This window comes from Pseudopipra pipra, chromosome 1 (assembly GCF_036250125.1).
Source record: "Pseudopipra pipra isolate bDixPip1 chromosome 1, bDixPip1.hap1, whole genome shotgun sequence".
NCBI classification, from domain to species: domain Eukaryota; kingdom Metazoa; phylum Chordata; class Aves; order Passeriformes; family Pipridae; genus Pseudopipra; species Pseudopipra pipra.
In genome coordinates this window covers 24,256,168-24,277,894 of record NC_087549.1, presented here as the reverse complement: position 1 = coordinate 24,277,894, position 21,727 = coordinate 24,256,168, and the positions used below count along the sequence as shown (strand labels likewise).

The following is a 21,727-nucleotide window of genomic DNA, read 5'->3' as shown; positions in this document are numbered from 1 at the left end:
AGCCCGTCCCGCAGGCGGCGGGCGGTGTCCATGGAAACGGAGCGCACGCCGAGCGCCGCCTCCTTCCCTCCTTCCCTGCTTCCCGCCGGGCCGCCGCCGCCGCTTCCACCGCCACCGCCATTATGATGCTGCTGGGCCGCGGGCTGGACGCCAGGTACGGGGCGGGAGGCCCGAGGGACTCCAGGGTGTTGCGGGGGAGGAGGCCTGGCCGCGGGCAGGGCACCGGGGGATGGCGCGGCGGTCGGAGGCCGATGCGGGCCCAGTCCCCCTTAGCGCATCTGCCCACCCCGTGCGGTGGGGCCGCCTCTGCCTTTCTCCAGTAAAGGCCGCAAAACTTTTCTAGGCTTAATGTGCTTTGCAGAGATGAAGTAAAGATGTGCCGATATTTATTTGGGCCTCTCGCAGATAATTTTGTGGCCAACTCTAAGCGATCACGAATAATGACGGGGGAATAAAAAATTTTACACCCCCATATAAATAAATGCAGCGTTTCGTGTCTCCAAATTAAATACTAGTTGCACGGGAGTCTTGTGAGATCTGAATTGTAAAGAGGGTGAGGAAACGTGCTTAAGGCTTCCCCTTGGGAGGGGAACTTTCTGACATGAAGACCTTCCAAGAAAATAGATTGTACCTTTAACTGAAGATCTTATCACATAGTATTAATTTTGAAAACCAACTTCGTTTGTACTTCATGAAATTTTTACTTTCCCACTCACTGGGTGAAACCTTCACTATTCAAATGGTTCTGTGCTCCAGCATGTTCTGGAGGACTGAATAACTTACTAGGATTTTTTTTTGCCTTTAATGAAATCTCTTTTTAACAGTCCTCTAGACTGCTTGCCATGAAGCAATGCAACTGGGATTTTGCCCATAGTGTAACTTTGGCCTGAAATACTTTTCCTGAAGTAAAAGTGTTCCTTGCTTGAATTGACTGCATTATTGTTCATTCTCAAAATACTACATTTCTTCCAGTTTTTCTGATCTTCACGTGTCCCGATAGAAAGTCAGTATTTAAATATTGGTCAGCAATATTGGAGTAGCTTAAGGATATGAAGGAAGTTTTTGTTTCTGCCCCTTGCCAAGACAGTGGTATGAGTGAATTTTCTTGCTGAGAATTCAAGCACTTCACGTGAATAGTCTTGTCTTAGACTGTGGAGACTTCTTAGGACCCAGTATGTGGAAGATACTGTTAGCTAAATTGTCTTGTAGCTGATTCAGTCTGTCAACAAAAACTGGCATGAATTCACACAACCATCAAATGATATAGGAATATGAAAGCAAAATACAAAGTGAAATACATGAATTATTGGAATTACTTATCTAGATCATTAATAATGAAACACACAGGCATTTGGATCAAATAAATTAATTAGATTTATGTAATTTAAAAGAAAACAGTTTTTTAGTGTAATGAATGTTCTTTCAGTGGTACAGAGTGTTCACCTCTGTACTTGTGTCCATTCACTTTTCTTCTTTAATTCTCAGCAATATTTATCCTTCGTGCTGCTGACCAGGAGCAGATTGGTACCTGTTCATGATTTAAAAAACATTTAATACCTCTGCTGCCTAATTTCTCCAGATTTGTCCTCTGCTGCCTAATTTCTCCAGCCATTGACTTGCCAGTTTAGCTTGCAGACTCGTGCAGGAAGCAGTGGTCTTGGGAAGGTCTTGATTGAGACTTCAGGTGTTACCACTGTGCTAGTAATAATACCAATAGTAATAGTGAGCTTTTGCTTAAATACAGTAAGAAAACTTCCAAGCAGATTTTTGTGATTTGGGGTTTCCTCTCTTGGATCTTTAAGTGTAAATCCTGCTTTTTTTTGTAGTTCATTTGTTATTTGTTCAGAAATAAGCACATAGTACGTCAGACTGTTACAACATTCTCTTTTTAAAAATAAATTTCTGTTTTGCACTGATTTGTGCCCTTCTTATTTTTTACTTATTTTTCTTTGGTATCCAGGGACAATCAGACTCGACAAATACAAGATGCTGTTTCAAATGTGGAAAAACATTTTGGTGAATTGTGCCAAATATTTGCTGGATATGTACGTAAAACTGCCAGACTACGAGACAAAGCAGATCTTCTAGTACATGAAATATATGCATATGCAGCCACAGAGACACCAAACTTAAAAGTTGGACTGAAAAACTTTGCAGATGAATTTTCCAGACTTCAGGATTATCGCCAGGCAGAGGTACAAAATTAAAGCTGTACATGTTGTGTTTGCCATCTGAACTTTTCAGTTACTTCTCTTTGATTAAAAGGAGAAATATATACTCTGCAATCACAAGAAAACATAGGAGAAAACATTTCTAAATATATTAGTGTCTGAGCAGGGTAGGCTGCCAAAGTACTCATCATTTACCCCCCTAACAACTAATGAAAACTGCCTGCAATTAGTCCTGTTGAAGTCAGCAAAACTATCCCTATGAGCACTCAAAGTATTTGAGACAGAGCAAGTTTTTTAATGGTCTTAGACTTTGGATTGTGATTTATGGTTACTAAAGTGTTCTTTTTATTTGTGTGACTTGACTTGTCTGGCAGCAGCTGAGGTAAAATCAGTCATTTTCCTTTTGTTGAGTCTTATCAGAAATAGTATGGAAGAGAATGGGCACTGGTAGCCCCACTGAGATGCTGTCAGGGACCACTGCAGATTTCTTAAGTTTGTAGTTTAACACTCAAAGTACAAACTTGATTTGGACAATGTGTGACTATATAGTCACATGTCTGCTACATGAGTGAGAGTGTAAAGGAAGGTGTTTATGCCACTTACACATCTATCTGCAGGCCAGTCAAACTGTAACGTGTGATGCAGAATTCCAAATACTGCGATTTAAGACAAAATAAATTCATTCACATGGACTCAAACTAGTTTTTGGAGTATGTATCTATACTTTCAGTAGAGTGTAGAAAATTACCATTTATAGTTTCGAACAGCTAAGACCCACTATAATTCAAAAAAGAGACCAAAGTAACATGCACTTCATTCAGAGCCTTACTGCCCTAATCCTTTGTATTTTATTGGCAGTTCAAGTGAAATTGTTTGACTGTAGAGTGTATAAAGGAAAAACATTTGCTCAGTTGGCATAAATTTTAGCCCAGTTTAGAGGGAACTGTACATTCCTAATAGAGGTATGCACCTTGTCCTAATCTGGCCCATCTGGCCGAGCAGTGGGCCAGATGACTCAATGGTCCGTAAGTCATTGGCAGCTTATGCTGGTGCTGCTTGGACAGTGTTGTCAGGTTTGATGAGCAGGTCTTATCCTATTGCCTGTCTGACCATATGTAGCTGTTTTTCTAAGTAGGAGAACTGAAATAAAAATTCAGATGCACTCACCTGTGAAAGCATTCGTGCCTTTTACACACTCTGTTATTGGCATTTTTAGTGCATTCAGTACCAACAATGCAAGAAGGGTTACATTTTGTACAATATATTTGTTAGCAAAAATGGCTTAATCCATGATCTATCAGTAAGTGTAGAGCAAAACATTGATCTTAGATAGAAAGTTACACATCTCCAAGATGCAGTGTTTGATGTATTTAGTACTCAGTTGTTAGAATCTCAGTGTTTCATTTATCCTGATGTATTTCTAATTAAGAAAAAAGTAATTCCACTAGAAGTCAGCTTGATCTCCTCAAAATACAAATTGCTTATTGGCTAATGTACGTGACTATAGTTTTTACAATATTTTTAAAACTATCCCATTATTTTTTCAGCATATATGGACTAATTCCTAATAAGATGAGTCACTATTAATTGTTTCCTGTTTCTGCACACCATAGATATGGATGATTCTAGTGGCCTTGTGATTTCTTTTGTAGGTCGACAGGCTTGAAGCCAAGGTTGTTGAACCTCTGAAATGTTATGGGACCATAGTGAAACTTAAAAGGGTAGGTTAAGCATCTGTTTTCTCACAAGGTACATTTGAGTGTTCTGAAAACTTCTGCTTTAGGGGGCGAATGGTTCTTATATTTCATATCGCAATAATCAGTCTAACTTATTTATGTAGTGATACATCTAAATTGAAGCTGTATATATGTTGGAGAAAGAAGCTTTAGTGTGAAGACAAGGATATTCAGGCTCTTTGAGCACAAGCAAATGCTAAAAAAAAGGCATTGTGGATAATGTGAAACTTATTGGATAGTGTAATTTATCATTGTTAGGGGGTTTTTTATTATTATGATTATGATTATTACCACTATTATTCAGATTTCCAAAAGGTGAATTATATGTAATGCTTTTGCCTCTTAGTCATCAATATGCTGCCTTTAGCAGCTTTTCTAACTCAGAATTCCATTCTACATTAAAGTTAGAAGACGCATTTGAAACTGATATATAGGTAGTGGCCTAAATCCCTCTCTGTCCTGTTAAGTCATCATGACGACCTGAAGATACACAAAAATCTGAGGTCTCTTCATTCACTGTATTTTAGAAACAGTGTTTATAGGGGTTTGAAATGTTCCCTTAAAATATCTGAAAGTTTCTTTCCTCCAGGAGGGATAAGCTTGAGCTTAACTTTCAGTAAGCAGATACTAGTTCATAGGACAAAAGCAGATCTTTGTAATACTTGTATATTACACAGAGAATACCTTAGTCCTGTAAACTCAAATCTGTAATTGATGTCTATCTGTATCATAGTCTATATAAATCAAAATATTAAGTTATTATTCTTTTATTATATTTTATGTACTAAAATCTTACAGTGTGTTCATCATGGTTAATTTGAGTATGTTGTGGCACTGCATCTCAAACTAGCATTTTTCATATGTTTTTGTTCTGTATCTTTTTCATATGGTGAAGAACCGAGTGCAGTGTGTGGAACTTACCGCACAGCTACCTCACTTGGAGATTGGAGAAACAATTGTGAAGGAGATGCATCCTGCACTTGAGTGGGATTACAACTCCTTAGCAGAGTTGTAGACTATAGAGGCTAGAATCTGGTATCCTAATAGTCATTATAAAACCCAGTTTGTGAGATCTAGAACTGAGTATTCCATGGGATATAAATGTTGAGGGTGGAAGACAAGCTTCATGTGTTTGTGGCAGTATGGTTGCTGAGGAGACACAGAGCACTACAGCAGTGCCTGGGGTTTGCAAAGCATTGAAGGTACATTGCCACTGATAGCCAGTAATGCTGAGGACAGAAGCAACTGAAGCCAGGTCATCCCTTGCCACACTGAATGGCATTTCCTGTTGTCTTTGCCTTTCAGAATGCCAGAAAGCATTGCATAATGTTTATTTCAGCTACAGTGAGGAGTACAAGAGTATTCTTAAACTGTAGGTGGGATTAACTATTTTTGTCAACACACCTTTGAACTAAGATTTTGCTAAAGACATAGGCCATTTAATGGGGTTTTTTTTCCCCATTGCACATTAACGATAAACTGTGGTTAAAATTTCAACTGTCTGGTCTTCAGTTATCATCTCTAAACACTGGGACATCTTTAGTGAAAAAGAAAGTTTTGTGACTCTTAAATTTAGCACAAGGTGTAGGACTGCTTTACCTGTAACTACCTTAGCTAAGTAAAACCTGTTAGAACATGTCATTATGGCACTTTCTATAAAGGGAATGTTCTCACTGTTACTTACTTATTGGAACTGTTCCAGGATGTACACAAGAGTACTTCTGTGCTTTATCTAAAAAGGACTGTTGCTATTTCTGTGGCATAAGACATCAATGTCCTGTGCTACTAAATGCTTTAAAGAGGCCCAGATAATGAGAGTAGTGTTGTCCTTTAACTGCTAATGCAATAAAATTGTTTCATTCACTTGTTTTGGTTTATGATGCCAAATAGCTTCAATGGACATTAATATAATGTTCTGTAATGTACCTTAAATGTAGGATTTTAGGATTTCTTTCTGTTTCATTGTTCTGTATATCAATCTTCACTTTTCTGCTTTTTGGCAACTCTGTTCCTGGCTCCTTTTCTTCATATAAAACAGGACATCATAAAACCAAGGTGATCCACATGCGGAAGAAAGGATTGGTTTGCTTTAATAACTTCAGTGACTGAAGCAGGTAACAGTACAGTGATGAGGCTCTGTCAGCTCACTGTCTGGTGGACAGACTGTAGCTGTACTTCTCTGTGGCTTGAAATTAGATGGGTGACCAGTGTTCTTACATGTGACTTGAATTCATAGTTAAAAGCCAGAGGGACTCTGAATAATTTTCTGTTCTCTCTACCTGTCCTTTGACTTGTTGCCTATTCCATTCCATTTCTCCTCGAGTGCATTTCTCCTCGAGTGTAATTAAAGCATATTTTCCAAAAATATGTCAAAGCTTGGTCTGAATACACTGAAGGGGAATGAAGGACTGTTTGTGGTAGTAGGTGGTGAGTTTGTGGTGTATTGTTTTAAATTAAACAATACTAATCCTAATCTCTGGTTCTTGTTATATGTTCCACTGAGATGAAAGCTCTATAATGCTCTGGTTTTTTCTGGATGAAGGTATTTAGATGCTAGTAAAACCAGTCTTTCATTTTTTTTCTGTTAGGTAATAATGTACACCTCGATTCTTTCACCATAATCACATTTTCCCCAGCTTTTTAATATTTGTACAGGGTTTTTTTCTGCACCCTTTTCAGTTTTTCAGCATATTAGACAAAATATGCATGTAACTGTGCCCTGCCTTTGTACATCCAAAACTTGTGTATAGCTTCACCACTATAGCCACAGTAGCACTAATTCTTCATCAGGCATTGGTTAGTAGAGAAGTATGTTTCATGGTGGCTGATGCTACAGAAAACAGAGGTAGAGGAGGGAACTGTAAGTATTTCCAAAGTCACGACATGCTAGAAAGAACATACTGAATTTTATAACAACTCTAGAACTTTGCATCCTCAAGTGCACTCTGCATGAAAGTCAGAACCCTTTTAGCCACAGCTTGAAATCTGATTGACTGTTTTAGATGGGCCTAGAAGTCAGTGCTGTTAACAGGACTTAGTCATTAAATAACACTAAACATGCAGCTGTGAACATCAGATACAAATCTGTTTTGTTCTGTTCCAAAAATAAATAATTCTTCTCTTTCTCTACCTTTAAAATTTAAAACTCAAACCAATAAAACAATAAAAAAAATTCTGTTATTGCTTTTCTTGTAGCTTCATGGTTTTGATAAAGGGAAAAGCCCTTTCCAGCAGCGTTTTGGATGACCTTAAAGGTGGTGTAAATTCCCTTCTGAAAGAACAGCAGTAAAATTAGTTTTGATGGGCTAAAGATGCAATAGTTATTATTATCAGAAACCAGCTTTGTCCCCCTAAAGGGGAAGCAAAATGAGTCATACACAAGGACATACAGACAGACAGTAAAGACAGAAACAAGGAGGAAACTGCATTTTTTGACCCTGACCTCATGTACAGACACATTATTGAAGGAACACAGCACTGTAAAACATGGCACACTTGTGTGTGTCACTGACAAGTGATCTGGTCACAGGGTTACAAAACCTGCTGAAAGACGCATCCTTAGTTGCATATCCTTCTGGGTAAAGGAGACATACAAGCATATAAAACTCTGAAATCCAAGGAAGGAGCACAGACAACTTCCCAATACAATAGTTTCTAATAGCCCTAATTCCCTCCATTCTGAAGTAGTAGATAAATGGGAACTGGTGTTTTTAGAGAAAAGAATGGTTTGAAATGTATACCCAACTTCTGGCTCAGATTTTGTTAAAACTTCTGGCTGTATTTCTGCTTGTTCTAAACTACTGCTCCTTCAAATTGAAGCCATCAAAGTGGTATGTTATTTCTGATACCAGGGTCAGGGAAGTGATAAATATCTGACTGATAATCTTAGACCCCATGAATGCCAAACACTCTGCAAAACACAGTTTATAGCATGAACAAAAATTTGAGACTGGTAGATAAACGTGATTAAATTGTCACAGATCTTCCTAGAAGTACGTCCTACTTCTCCTTTGGAAATGAGGAGCAAAAATATTTATCAGCAGTTTCTGCCTTTTCTAAATCAGTAAGTTTCATCTTCTCCAGCTACATCATAAGTAGGATGTGTTTTGTTTCAAATGGTTTTAAACACCTTACTAACTGCATATATAAAAATACGCAGTTCAACCCTTTCAGCCATAGATTTTATATTTCACACCTTGAAATCTGTGTAGCACAGAATTATGGAGTTGTTAAGGTTGAAAAAGACCTCTAAGATCATCCAGCTGTTAGCCCAGCACCACCATGTTCACCACTGAACCATGTCCCCAGGTGCTGTATCCACATCTTTTGTGAACACTTCCAGGAATGGTGATTTTACCATTTCCCTGGATAGCCTATTATGACTGACCACCTCTTCAGTGAAAAAAATTTTTCTGTTATTTAATCTAAACCTCTCCTGGTGCAGCTTAAGACTGTGTCCTCTCCTCCTGTCACTCGTTGCCTGGGAGAAGATACCAACCCCCAACCTGGCTACAACCTCCTTTCAGGGAGTTGTAGAGAGTGATAAGGTTCCCTCCATCCTCCTTTTTTCCAACCTGAACACACCCAGATCCCTGAGCCGCTTCTCATCAAACTTGTGCTCCAGACCTTTCACCAGCTCTGCTGTCCTCTGGACAGGTGACAGCAGTTATGTTTTCTTCATAACTTCTGACTGGTACTGGCTGCTTCCTGCTTTGTTATTTTTCTTACTGATATATTCGATGCCACTTTTTATTTCTAAATGCCACCTTTATTCTAAGTCAGGAATGGGCCTGCCTTCTTACTGCTTTGGGGATCTCAGCTTTTGACCATCTGCTATACTTGTCATGAAAAGCTGTGAATGTATTTTTCTTCCCCACATTTTAAATTACAGTGCATGCTATAGGGAGCTGTGCAAGGTTGGGATTGTGCAGCACTCCCCTGGTTCCCACTGACTTCTCTTTCAGAGGATCAATTAACAGGATAAGATCTATAAAATCTGGTTTTGTTTAAAGCAGAAGTTTTGTCCGTTTTCTAGGCAATGCATGTATGAAGGGAAGTGTATTTTGTATTACCCTAGTTTCATTTTAAACATGTCTAAAACATTTTTATTTCCAGGATGATCTTAAAGCAACTTTAACAGCAAAGAACCGAGAAGCCAAGCAATTATCTCAACTGGAAAAGACACGTCAGCGGAATCCATCAGATCTACACATTATTGTATCCTATTTTTCTAGTCACTATGAGAAATATTTTTAAAATTTCTTGGGAATTAAACTATTGTGTTTGGAAAGCAGTAAGAAAGTAGTAGTAGCAATAAGTCTCCTTAGAAGGATTTTCTCCAATGTCAAATCGTTTCTTAAACTTTATGATGAGTTACAGCTTATAATAGCTGCTGTTACTTCTTTTTTAATTGAACAGAAACTATTTTTTGATATGTTTATGCAAGAGAGGTAGGCATAGTTTACATCTAGGAATTTGGAAGTTTTTGAAAATAAGTGTAATCAGACAACTTTTTTCATTTCTGTGGATTTCTTGTTTTATTGTTTTTCTTCCTGTCATTTTGGTAGTTGTTGTGCTTCCTTGGATGTAGATGGGGTATGAGTTTCCTCCAACTGCATGAAGTGTGAAAGGAAAAGTTGTTATTCTGTTAGTAGCATACTCAACTAGACTACTTTTCCTTTCCAAAGACCAGTCACCTTCCCCAGTACACTATTCTGTATCAGAGGGAAAAATTAAGCCCCCACAGAACTTCCATTAAAATCTCACTGAAGTCTCAAATTCTGAAGCAATCAGAATATAGGAAATGCCAAAACAAAGAGGATCAAGGCAATCCTACTTCAGTCCCTTTATGCCTACATATGTCCCTTTATGCCTACATAAAGCATTTAAGTTCATGATGATGTGCTGTTTACTTTTTATTACACTCTAGTGCTGGACTCAGGAGTTAAGCAGTCCTATTCTTAGTTGGATTTTATCAACTTTATTTCAGAAACTAGGATCTTTAGTGACTGGGGCATGGGAGTGTAGAAAGCAAAAATGATTGTGATGGTCAAGTGCCACACAGGAGAACTACATTTTATCTTTGTCTCTGCCAAAGAATTCACATCTAATATTAATCAGATCAGTTAGGTCAAGTGATAACTAATTTGAATGCCTTCTGCAATAAAGACAGATGCATGTCAGCTATATAGTTAGAACTTGAGCTGTGATGCAAAGTTCTCTTCTGTTGGAATTAGGAGAGTAAACTGTAACAGTAAGCTTTCTCCCCAGAGGGACACTGGTCACATTTTTCTCCATCTTGAGCAGTAGTTTTTTCATGGGAATGTCACTGGCACCTAGTTAATTTCTTCTTATCTGTTTGCTAAGCTTCTCACAAACACACCTCTGTGGCTTAGCTTCTTGTAACACCTGTGCTTTCTATAGTTAAGGCTTTGCCTGAAGAGTTACAAAATCTCAGTACAGTCTGCTTTTGCATATGGCCAAAGGCACCAAACACTCTGTATTTGCATTTTAAAGTGATTGACACAAAATGCGTGAAAAGGTATTAGGAGCAGGAATATGTTCATTGCTTTTGGGGATGTGTACAGGTCAGCTTTCAGGTCTGAGAGAGGCTTCACGACACTGGAGCACAGTAGTTGGGCTCCTGCAATGCTTCTCTTATGGTCGAGCAACTATGATGATGCAGCAGCAAACAACTTTGGCCCCAGATAGCAAAGGATCTGTACTCACTCCCATCTTACAAAATGGGGGTGGGGGGGGGGGTGGGAGGGTAGTACTGCTTTGAAAAGAAAACATTACCAAATTTTTAAAAATATAAAAATACAATTTTTAATCAATTTTTTCCCCCTGAAATAGTCTACCTAGGTTGTTTCATTTTTTTATTTTTTTTTAATAAATAACCAAATCCTCAGTCCAAGACAAACAGCTGTCCTGAAATGTTTTGGTCTGGATACTTAAATTCTAGCAAAGCTGTAACAAACTGTAATGTCTTAGAGCCAGAAGCTTCAAACAACATAATAGTAGCACTAAGTATACAGAAGTTTTGAAATAACTAAGGTAAATAGTTCACAGCATATTAAAAGTAGAAGTGAAAATGCATACTTTAATGAATATTGGTTGTTACATTGCCATTTTTTTCCTTCACTAGTATTTCCAGTCACAGGTGAGTGTTTAGAAGAGAAAATGTCAAACTGCTGTTGTGCAAACTATGGACGCTCTGTGACTTTAGACATTTCACTCTACAACAGAGAGAATTCCTTTCCCGAAGCAGCTGCTTATGAAGCTTATGCTGCCTTCACTTACAGGGAGTAACTGATTGAACTAATTGAGAATACACAAAATGTCTTTTCTTACTCTGTTTCCCTCCTGTGTTTTGGGCAAAATCAAGAAAGAGAGGTGAACAGGTGACCTTATGTTCTTCTAAACATTGTTACCAATTTTTTTTGCCCAGTGATGGTGGCAGAATTGTGTCTGTGACTTTAAGCTGTTTTTGAAAGATTGTTTCAATTTGATAATCCTGTAATACAAGGTTACCAGATTGTAATCAAAGAAGTCAACAGAGCATACCTTATGCTTTAGGTTTCCATATGTGTGACACTAAAAACTAGATCGCAGGAACTGGACCTGTGGTGCCTATTTAAAAAAAATTTCCTCTCTTAAGTTACAGTTTTTTAGATATGGGAAGAATCCTACAACTTGATCGTAGACAATACTTGATCCATGTCCTATTTTCAAATCTCAGCACAAAATAGATTTGTGATGATACTCACTGAGTGAGCCTATAAGTATCACTAGTATATGATGTTTGACCAGTAATCTATGGAAAATTACATAAGTTTAGACCCAAATTTTGTAGTCTTTGAGTGCAAGCTCTTACATCTGTACATCATTATTTTGTAGTAGTATACAGTTCTCAGACTTGACATAACCAGAACAGTTTCAAGATCTTTATTTAAATGGTAGTGTGCATTTTTATAAAGTTCATAATTATATGTAATCAAAAAAACTATCTAAATGCTTTTTGTAGTTAACAAAATAAGGAAAACTGTGTATTTATGTGCTAGGGATTGGTTGATGTGTCCCCATCTCAGTGCCCTGTTGAAGATGTTTACTGTAAAATATCTTAATAATACAAAAATACTAAAAATATGAAATACCTGAAATGCTTTTGGATCTAGAAATTATAACAACTCTAGCCTGCAGATTGAGATATTTACAGGATAAATGCATTACTTTCAGCTGCTGCTCTAATTGTCTATTTAAATAATACATAAAAACTTAGTAAGATGAGGTTCAGCCCAGGGCACTGAAAGAGATTCCTTAAGGACCCAGCAGGTTGATCTGCAGTTGAAAACAAGCGTGATCTTTTCTGCTCCTCCACCGCACTGGCACGTGCAGTCCTGCCTTCTCCTTTGCGCAAGCTTAAAAAAAAAACAAAACAAACAAGAACTTTTCTGAAGGGTAAACCCTTGTGCTGGGTTAAGTACCTGGACCCAGTCCCTGTGTTGTCAATGGGGTGTCAGGGCTGGCTCAGTGAAATTATCAGATGATTATTACAGAAAACGGATCAGGGCAGAGGGACCTTCCTGACTGGCTGCAGCTGTTCATTTTTCATGTTTCACATCAAAGTAACAACAGTGTAGGAGGCATCTTTATATGTTTATTAAGCAACAGATTTACAAATACTGTAACACAGATATGTAGTTTTGAAAACCCAGACTTCAATGTTTTCATGGCAATTGGAGCAAATAGCTTTGTATCAAATACAAGACTAATTTCACCTCTGTGTTACTTTACCAGGCTGAAAGTGAACTGCAGAGAGCGACACTGGATGCTACTCGAACAACGCGGCAATTAGAGGAAACTATTGATAATTTCGAGAAACAGAAGATAAAGGATATCAAAGTATGTGTGCTCACATTTCAGTATGTGATATCAATTTTATCTTGCATAATAAAATTACTATAGTTAAGTCTTGGGCAAGATTAGCAACATTTAATATTCACTTAAATGCAAATCTTGTGGTATTCATGAATATTTCAGAATCACAGAATTGTTAGGGTTGGAAGGGACCTCTGGAGATCATCAAGTCCAACTCCCCTGCCAAGACAGAGTCAGCTAGAGCAGGTTACACAGGAACGTACATAATCCAAATATGAGGAAATCTGAAATTAAAGAATCAGTTCATTACTCCTCCAGTTTTTGGAATTGAAAATTTTCCTGTCTCCAGTTGTTTAGTGTCTGCACTGTCACGAGTTGCTGTATTCTACTTCACTAGTAGCTGCATTTGTTAGTGGAATGATATATGTGGATTAATATCAGCAGAATTAACAGAAATAGTGATAAGTAAATAATATATTTATCCATGCTGAAGTATGTGTATGTTACTGTAGTTAAAAGTTTTACTGATGCAAAAAGCACAAAATGTTCAGTGACTGCAAGCAATGAAAGCTTTCATTTCTCTCTTAATGTCAAACATTAAGTGGCGCAAGTCCCAAAGACTACAGTGACTGAAAAACACTTGCATTATGTGATCTCATTTAATTATAAAATTGCTTTAGTCATTTTTTTTTGGGGGGGGGGAGGAGACAGACAGACAGTCTAAACAGGAAAGAATGAAAGATGGTTGAAAAACCCAACCAAACCAACCAGTACTTGATATTGGAATAATATGAAAAAGATTGTGATTTCTGAAGTTGTCATAATTGTGGAGGGGTTTCAATATATAAAGAATATTTTATTATGTAAAATATATAAATATTTGTAAATTATGGATACGTATAGAATTTACAGATAACTTCCCCCCAACCTGTTATAAAAGATTGTCTTCAATAAAGCAAAAATCCACCAACTACATCTTGTAAATACATACTGGGGATATCACTTTTCAGCATGACGTTATTCCTAATGAGTCTCCTCTTCACTTTTCAAGCATTTACTTAGAATTTATAATGAAATAATAACAACTGCATAAGTGATAGCCCAGCCAGCATTTATGTTTAATTTCTAAAATTCAGGTCTGACTACTTAAAAGTTCTAAGTATTGTGCAGTTATTTGTATCATAGAAATACCAAGTACAGAACTCAGTCATTTTTTGAAGTGGAAATGTACTTTACTGAATTAAGAAAACCTTTGTTTTCATTTGCTTTTAGAACATCTTTTCTGAATTTATAACTATTGAAATGTTGTTCCATGGGAAAGCTTTAGAGATATATACTGCTGCCTACCAAACTATCCAAAATATTGATGAAAGTGAAGATTTGGAGGTAAGAGTGATGAAGATTTGCTTTTCAGTATACTTCCTACCTAAAAACAGTTTTCACACTTGGGCTATACATGTCCCAGGCAGAAAAATGCAACATATGTTTCAGGTTCCCAGAACAAACTTCTTATGTATATCAAGCCTTTTTTGCACTTCTCCAGCAAGAGCATACAGGTTTATAATCTCACAGAACACAAACAAACAGAGAACCACTGCAGTGGCAATCTAATCTTTCCCACAAAACATTAAGATAAGAGATTTTTCCGAAAATACCTGCTTCTCCAAGCTCAGGTAATCACAGTTCTTAAAGAATACCTCTGCAGTGAATCTTGCTGTAAAGATGTGCATAGAGAAAATCCTACACTGCTCTGATCAGATGATCTAAAGACTAATTACTGCATTAAAAAAATCTACTGGTTTTTTTTGTCTTGTGGCAGTTACAACTTCAAGTCACCCCTTCTTCTCTATTGAGTTATAGTCTCTCTGTCCCAAGACTTGCTTTTCAGTCCTTTTTTCATTCTTGCAGTTCTTCTGGATGTTGGGCCTTTAAACTGAGTATCACTGAAATGTATGTTGTGTATATATATATTCAGCTTGTCAAAAAAGTTGGATCATTTTCAGTCTTCTTCTGTAAATCCTACAAGTCCTGATTTTATTTTGTTCATGACATAGCTCAGGATCAAGTATTCAGTTAGTGCAAGACACAAAAAATCATGATTCTTCAGTGGCAATCACATTTGAGACTACTCGGTAATTTTGCTTCATTTAAATTATGCCATGGCAATCTCGTACTATTGTAGTTTCACTATTAAAATGTCATGTGGCACCAATTCAGAAAAATCCTTTAAGTCAATACTTTGTCTTTCACAACCAAATTTCTAATCTCATTTTAAATTTCCTGTTAATTGGACAATTATTTACTTTCCATAAAAATACTGACCGTAATCTGCCATCTCCTTGACTTTATAATAAAGTCTTGCATGAATAGCTTTATTGGAAATAACTTGCAAATATCATGGATGTTACAGTCTCCTCTGTATTCTAAGAGGTTTCCCAAATTTTTCTCAAGCTGTTCGTCTCCTGAACATTTCAAGTAAAATTTTTCTGATGTGTCTGTGACTGTCAGCAAGGAATTCCTTGTGAAGGGGCTAAGAGTTCATCTTTCTGACAAATGGAGAACCTGAAGGCAGTTGCTGAGGTTCATACCTCTAGGTTAGCCTGAAACTCAGCTACATACCTTGGTGAGAAACTCTTGCAAGTTTTCCGTGTGTAAATGCCCTCAAGTCTCTGAAGAATGTTTACTTTGACCACATAAGTATGTTGATGTGTCTCAGGTTGAGAAACGATGTTGTTTCAGCCAAAAGTGATCAATCCAGACTACAGTTGATGCATATCTTTAGATCAGGTTTCATTGACCAATGCTGCATTTCTGCTAGCTTCAGTATAGGTGATTCTTAGCTTGCAAGCTGTATCATGGTACCTGAGTCACAGCTTTCTCCATTTCAACAGGTTTTTCGGAGCTCACTTTATCCATCGGACTATCAGTCTCGCCTAGACATAGTTCGTGCAAATTCCAAGTCCCCCCTGCAAAGAACTGCCTCCTCAAAATCTTCATTGAGGACAGTACAGGTAAGAAAGAAAAATTACAATTGCATGATAAAATCACTGTATTAAAGCTCTACTTAAGATAGTATTTTAGCTAGTGTACATGGATCCACTATCTTGACTCAGTTCATGACAGTCAGAAAGGTAAAGAAAATTCCAAGGGCATAAATATCATATTAAGCTCTTAATAATGCAGCTTTATCATTTGAGAGAAAAAAAAAATCAGCTTTTAAAACTGTGTTGCTTACTTTTGAAAAATGCCATTTCCAGCAATACTATTTCTTCCATCAACAAACTATGGCATCTCACAGAGAAAACATCTAGGAGCTTATTTGAAAGAGAAGTGACATTCTTTAAATAACACTTGCATATTATTAGTCTCAGTATCAGATTCTAGAGTGTGACTTCTCTACCAGATCCTAACTCAGATTAGTGATATCTTGTAGCAGCAGAGCAAACTTTTCCCTTTAAAATCTGAAAATTCAGAGGAGGTGAGGAAAAGGAGGATGATAAAAATGAGTGAAACAAATGGAAACAGTGCCACTGGTTTTGGATCAGCTACCTTGCAATAGTCTTTGGCATTTGTTTGCATCAGTAAACTTGCAGACATTGCAAAATGGCTAAATTATTTTTTCTTTATTGCAGCCATAATCCTGTAACTACGATGATTCTTACCAGTGTTTCAGCTAAGACAAAGATAGCCACATTTAAATGTACATGTCTTACTTTTCTTCTTTCAAATCATGCATTGATACTGTAATAAGGAAAAGTTATCTTGATTACATACACATTTTACACCTTCGCAACACAGAAAGGATCAATTATTACAGTTGAGCTATTCTGTTGAAAGTGAGTTAAGTCATCTGAAAAGATAAAAGAACCCAGTGATTCAGTGCATGAAATACAACCTGGACTCGGAGTAACCCACCAGTCTTCTCTATCAAACAAGCAAATTTCATGTTCAAGCTACTTTAGAAAATGTGAGAGAGAAAAAAAACCCAAAGCAACAGGAAACTGAGTGTATGTACACTGATTTCTCCCAGAGATGGAGTGGAACTGCATTTTGACTAACTTGCAAGTTTACCTAGACTTCTCTCTTAGTTATAACTTCAGATGTTAATGTTCTCATAACATCTCACTGGAATATCTGAAAAGAACAGGAAGTCATCTAGACCTAGAGGGAAACTGCAATACATTTCAAAATAATGTTGTCTTACGTGGCTGTGCAGTGTATCTGCAGAGGATCATATGGCAAAAAAAGCGGTGGAACATCCTACTAATGCAGTCACTATAGGGCAGTGAAGAAGGGGCAGGCAGCCTGTTCCATTCACTCCCCGTGTGCCTCTCTGATTCTGCAAACAGTGTGTTGTTGAATTACACTAAGGGCTCTAATCTCTGGAACCCACCGAACATCTCATGAGAGAAAAAAAAAGCTGTATTCAGAAAAACCTTCAGGTGACTTGTTTTCTCTTTTCTGGGGATCTTTCTCTCCCAGATTTGTCACAAGTCTAGTTTCCTGCTACATAGTAATCCCTTACTAACTGTAAGGCAGCACTTACAATTTCCAGTGCAAAGCAGTATAACCAATATGGTAAGCAGTTCACAGAATCACTGTGCCTAGGGCTGTGAGGTGGGGGAGGACAGACAGACACATACATGCCAACACTAACCCGTAGGTGGGGGACGTGGGGGAAGTCACTGCATACCAGATGGGATAAACTGTGCCACTAATACAGTTCAGGTCTTTCAGAAGATTTAAGACATACCATCCTTGAATTTATTTCTGGTTCTGTGGACTAACTTTCTGTATTACTTGTATGTTAAAAATCTAAAGTAGTCCTTGAGCTTGATACATTGTTTCACAAAGAGCTACCGCCTTCATTTTGCACTTTACTTGGCAATTTAGCCTATCATTTTGTTTTACTGATTCAAGTTGGTATATGCTGTACTTTTAGAATATAGCAGAAGAAAATGACATTTTCTAGATATTTTAAATCAAACTTAACTACATAAGTTTTATCTACATGCACTTAATATAACAAACTGTTTTGCACTGACTCTCTAGGACAGCAAAGTATCATTCTAACAGTTATTGAAAATGTCTGCATCTGAATGCTCCAAAACTGCCCACTGCCCAAGACATGAGGAGAGGATTACCATGCTTTCTCTAGTAACACCTGCAGTGAAACATGGAACTGAACAGCTTAAGCAAGAACAGTCATCACACCTACATGCAAACTCATTGAATTAATCTTCACATAAAATTATTTATGAGCAACAAACTATCAGATTTTTTTATTATTATTATTTTAAATTTTTTCAGCATGAAGTAATCAAAAATTAAATTTTCAAGTACCGGTATGTTCTAGCTCTATGGCACAATAATGTGGATTTAAACTGCCAAATTTCCTTACCACTATCAGTGATAATATTTAACGTACTATTTAGTTAATTACAGCACAGTCAGAGGTATTTGAGTAGTGAGCACAAAAACACCATAAAGCCAAAACCAACACCTCTTATTTCAGGAAGGGGAAGGGGGAACTTTTCTTCAGAAATATGACGCAAGTTCCGTTTAAGAATCTGAGATACTCTTAACTAGAAAAAAACCAGGAAAATTAGTCTATCCCATTGAAATGACACTACCTTAACAAGGTCAATCTGCAGCATTCCTTGATCACTAATTACAAATCAGTGCCATTGTCTTTTTTTTTCTTTCACAGAATGAGAGATTGCTGTTTTAGGCATTTCAGCTCAAGTTAACCCAGCTTCATCCAATGATTAATTGCATTTTCTATTACGTTCAGGAATTTGTAAGCATTTGCTTGAAGCTAAATTATGTACTTTTTGAGCATCAACAAGACTATAAAGATTTTTCTGCTTTCATTAGTTCAATGACTGCAGTTTGCTTTATGCACACACAAAAATCTTGTTACATACATGGCTGTATGAATTATAACATCTCAGAAGTCAATTTAATAATGAGCATTTAAGGATTTTTAAAATAAGGGTCTGTTTAAAAAAAAAGGCATGTTCTGTCTTCAATACAGAAGTTTTATTATATCACTGTACGTGAGAAAACACAGAAAATATAACCAAAATTAGAGCTGCAGATGCTCTTAAAGAACTGCTGAACCTGAAATCATTTTTCAAAAGCATTCCAGATGACTTGGATAACTAATGTTCTCTTTCTCATGGGGAAAGAAAAAGAACACCATATATCCTGCATTAAATTGTAAATGTTGCATTGTCTGTGAAGAATCTATCTTCAATAGGAATTAGATTGAACCCTCATTAGAAAAAAGTACAGATTGCAGAATCTGTCAGATGAGATGAAAGCTTGGCAGCTGCCACTTGTTTTTAATGTTTGATGAACCAAAGAAAGGAGACTAATGTCATTCTGAAGGGCAAGCACTGATGGGCAGGGAAAGTTGTTCATCTGTGAATGAAGACTTTTAATAGTTTGTCTAATTCATTCTCAAAAAAAAAACCCTAGAGCAGTATAGTTTTGAACTTTTAACTGGAGGTCTGATGTCTTCACGATGAGATTAGGCCCTAATACTCATCTTCAGCCTGCTGTCTCAACAGCCAACCCAGGAACAAACATCTTGTTGATTTTTAGCATTAATTGGATCAAAGTATAGTTTTCCCAATCCTATAATAGTTGTCATGACTATGGGGATTTTTTTAGCTTTTAAAAATCATTACATTCATTTTTATTCTGTGCCGTGTATCTTTTCATTGGCTTGCACGTTAAGAAGGGTTAAGGGACAAACAACTTATGCACTCCCCCAAACAAAAACTATAAATATTTAGACTGGAAATGCCAACAGATAATTGTTTTTCTTTGAGGATTAAAAACACTTGATTTACTTCTGCTGGATTTTTGTTTTGGCAGATTTCCCGCAGCATGCTAAGAAGAGATGAAGAAGAAGAGGAGGAAGATGAGGATGAGGAAGAGGAGGATGAGGAGGAAGAATTTGATGCTACTAAGGAAGTGAGATAACAAAGCTATTCTAAGAGAGGGTTTTTATTAAGGGGGAAAAAAATCCCTTTACCTAAAGGCTTTTGTGTGTTGATCAAAAATTTCACTGAGGCTGTATATTTAAAATTCTAACAGGAACAAGCACTAATTCTAGAGTGCCGGACAACAAATGACCAGTTTCAAAGAATGGAACAAAATCTGCTGAAAATGGACAATTTCAGTAGCTAGAAAATGAAACATTTAAATAGAATCCTGTATTATATTTGCATAAATATTGTATTGCAGTCATATTTGCTTAAACTTACATGAACAGTGTCCAAAAACTGCACTAAGCTGACAAGCAGTTATGAACATAAGGGTTTGCTTGTAACTTTGCCAATATATTACCTTATTCTCTAGCTAAACACCTCTTCTATTTAGTAAGTCCTCTAGCTGTACCTGTCATGCCTGGGTTTATATATCCTAAATGAACTGTAGTAATCAAGAAACTGTTTGCAGCAACAACATGTTAAGATTTCACTTTGTTACGCACCTTGGATGGCAGAAGGCAGGGTGAGGTGTATTGTTTTCTTGTTTTCATTTTCCTCAGGCTTTCCTCAGGCTAAGATGACTTGATTCCTTTACACATAGAGAATCAATGCTCACAAATAAGGACCGAGCCCAGTATCTACGTTTATTGCTGCTTTGCTTTTAAATAAAAGTGCCTTCATGATAAAACTAGTGGATATTTTATGTAGTTGATGTTTATTATATTAGTTGATATGCTATAGAGTTCAAATTTCATGTGCCTAACTACATGATTCAGTTACTGATTCCATCAAACATACAAGAAATTACATATTTTGAGTGTAATTTCTTATTCTGTTTGGAGATGGTGATACACATGTTCATTTTTTAACAGTGTACAGTTGTCTGCCAGAAAGCCACTACCACACTGTTCATCTCCAGCTTTAGTTAAAGAGCAAACGCATGCATAAATATAGAATTTAAACTTGTCACTAGGAAAAAAATTTCAAGTTATGGAAATAAACCAAAAAGTGCATTTATAGTATTGATGCATACCTATTCTGATGTGAAAAAAAAACTTTTGCCAAAATTAATGTGATGGAAATATAAGTGAAAATGTCACAATAAAGGGTTCTGTTTTAAACCCAGAAAATAATTTTACACCAGAATTACATATTATTGACATTGTACAACTGTTGACAAAGAGTAAATGCAAATGAGCACAACTTTAAAACTATCTAGGTAACCAATTCCCATCTATTTCAGCAACTAAGGCACTTCAATAAATATTTGTATCACAACATCAGAATTATGGTGGTCACCACTTTACCATTTCATACTCAATGAAGTAGTCCATCTCCAAAACAGATGGCCAAGTTCATAACAATACCAGGCTTTCATATCATATACATACATGCAAACAGTGATTGTGTACTATGCCTTGAGAAAGGAATGCTGAAAAAAGGCAGCCATGTTTAATTAATTCCCCCCTAAAACATTAGTAGCTAGGGTAAGAATGAGGGGTTTGTTTTCCTGAGCAGCTTCAAATTCCTTCTCACTACCTCACAAAAAAGTCAACTTCAGGAATTACAGGAAAACTTCCAGAACAGGAGAAATAGTGTTGGGCAACTTTGTCCTGCATGTATGATGTCTTAGGTTTGCACGTTGCACAGCACTTGTGTGACCTTGAAACTACAGATGAAAAGTCCCTGATTAAAATACTTTAGAACCAGAAGAATAATTTAGAATGTAATTACAGAATTAAAAGCTACTTCTGCAAAGATTTTTCTTGTGGCATAAGTGCTTGCTGCAAGACTGACATTTCTCACTCACATGTATTTTTGACTACTAACACCTAGATGATGCAGGCTTGTATCAATCTTGCTAAGAATATTTTGCCACTCTGTTGAAAATGCTGGCACATTCCTTTTGGGATTAAGGGTTATCTTCTTGTACTAACCA

At 36.9% G+C, this 21,727-nt stretch overlaps 1 protein-coding gene across 1 annotated transcript; it reads left to right on the top strand.

Annotated features, from left to right (window-relative positions):
- Positions 1-7: 7 nt before the first annotated feature.
- On the top strand, positions 8-20,479 carry CIBAR1 (CBY1 interacting BAR domain containing 1). The gene is made up of 10 exons (XM_064648977.1): positions 8-154; positions 1,961-2,195; positions 3,824-3,892; positions 9,023-9,124; positions 11,064-11,069; positions 12,707-12,811; positions 14,060-14,173; positions 15,679-15,798; positions 19,673-19,771; positions 20,349-20,479. The coding sequence occupies exons 1-10, from the start codon at positions 123-125 to the stop codon at positions 20,367-20,369; spliced, it is 903 nt and encodes a 300-aa protein (XP_064505047.1). The 5' UTR covers positions 8-122; the 3' UTR covers positions 20,370-20,479.
- The last annotated feature ends 1,248 nt before the right edge of the window (positions 20,480-21,727 follow it).

Coding starts and splice junctions, on each gene's coding strand:
- CIBAR1 (XM_064648977.1), top strand. CDS start 123: ATGATGCTGCTGGGCCGCGGGCTGGACGCCAG. Junction 12,812..14,059: donor AGAAGATAAAGGATATCAAA/GTATGTGTGCTC, acceptor ATTTGCTTTTAG/AACATCTTTTCTGAATTTAT. Junction 15,799..19,672: donor CTTCATTGAGGACAGTACAG/GTAAGAAAGAAA, acceptor TTGTTTTGGCAG/ATTTCCCGCAGCATGCTAAG.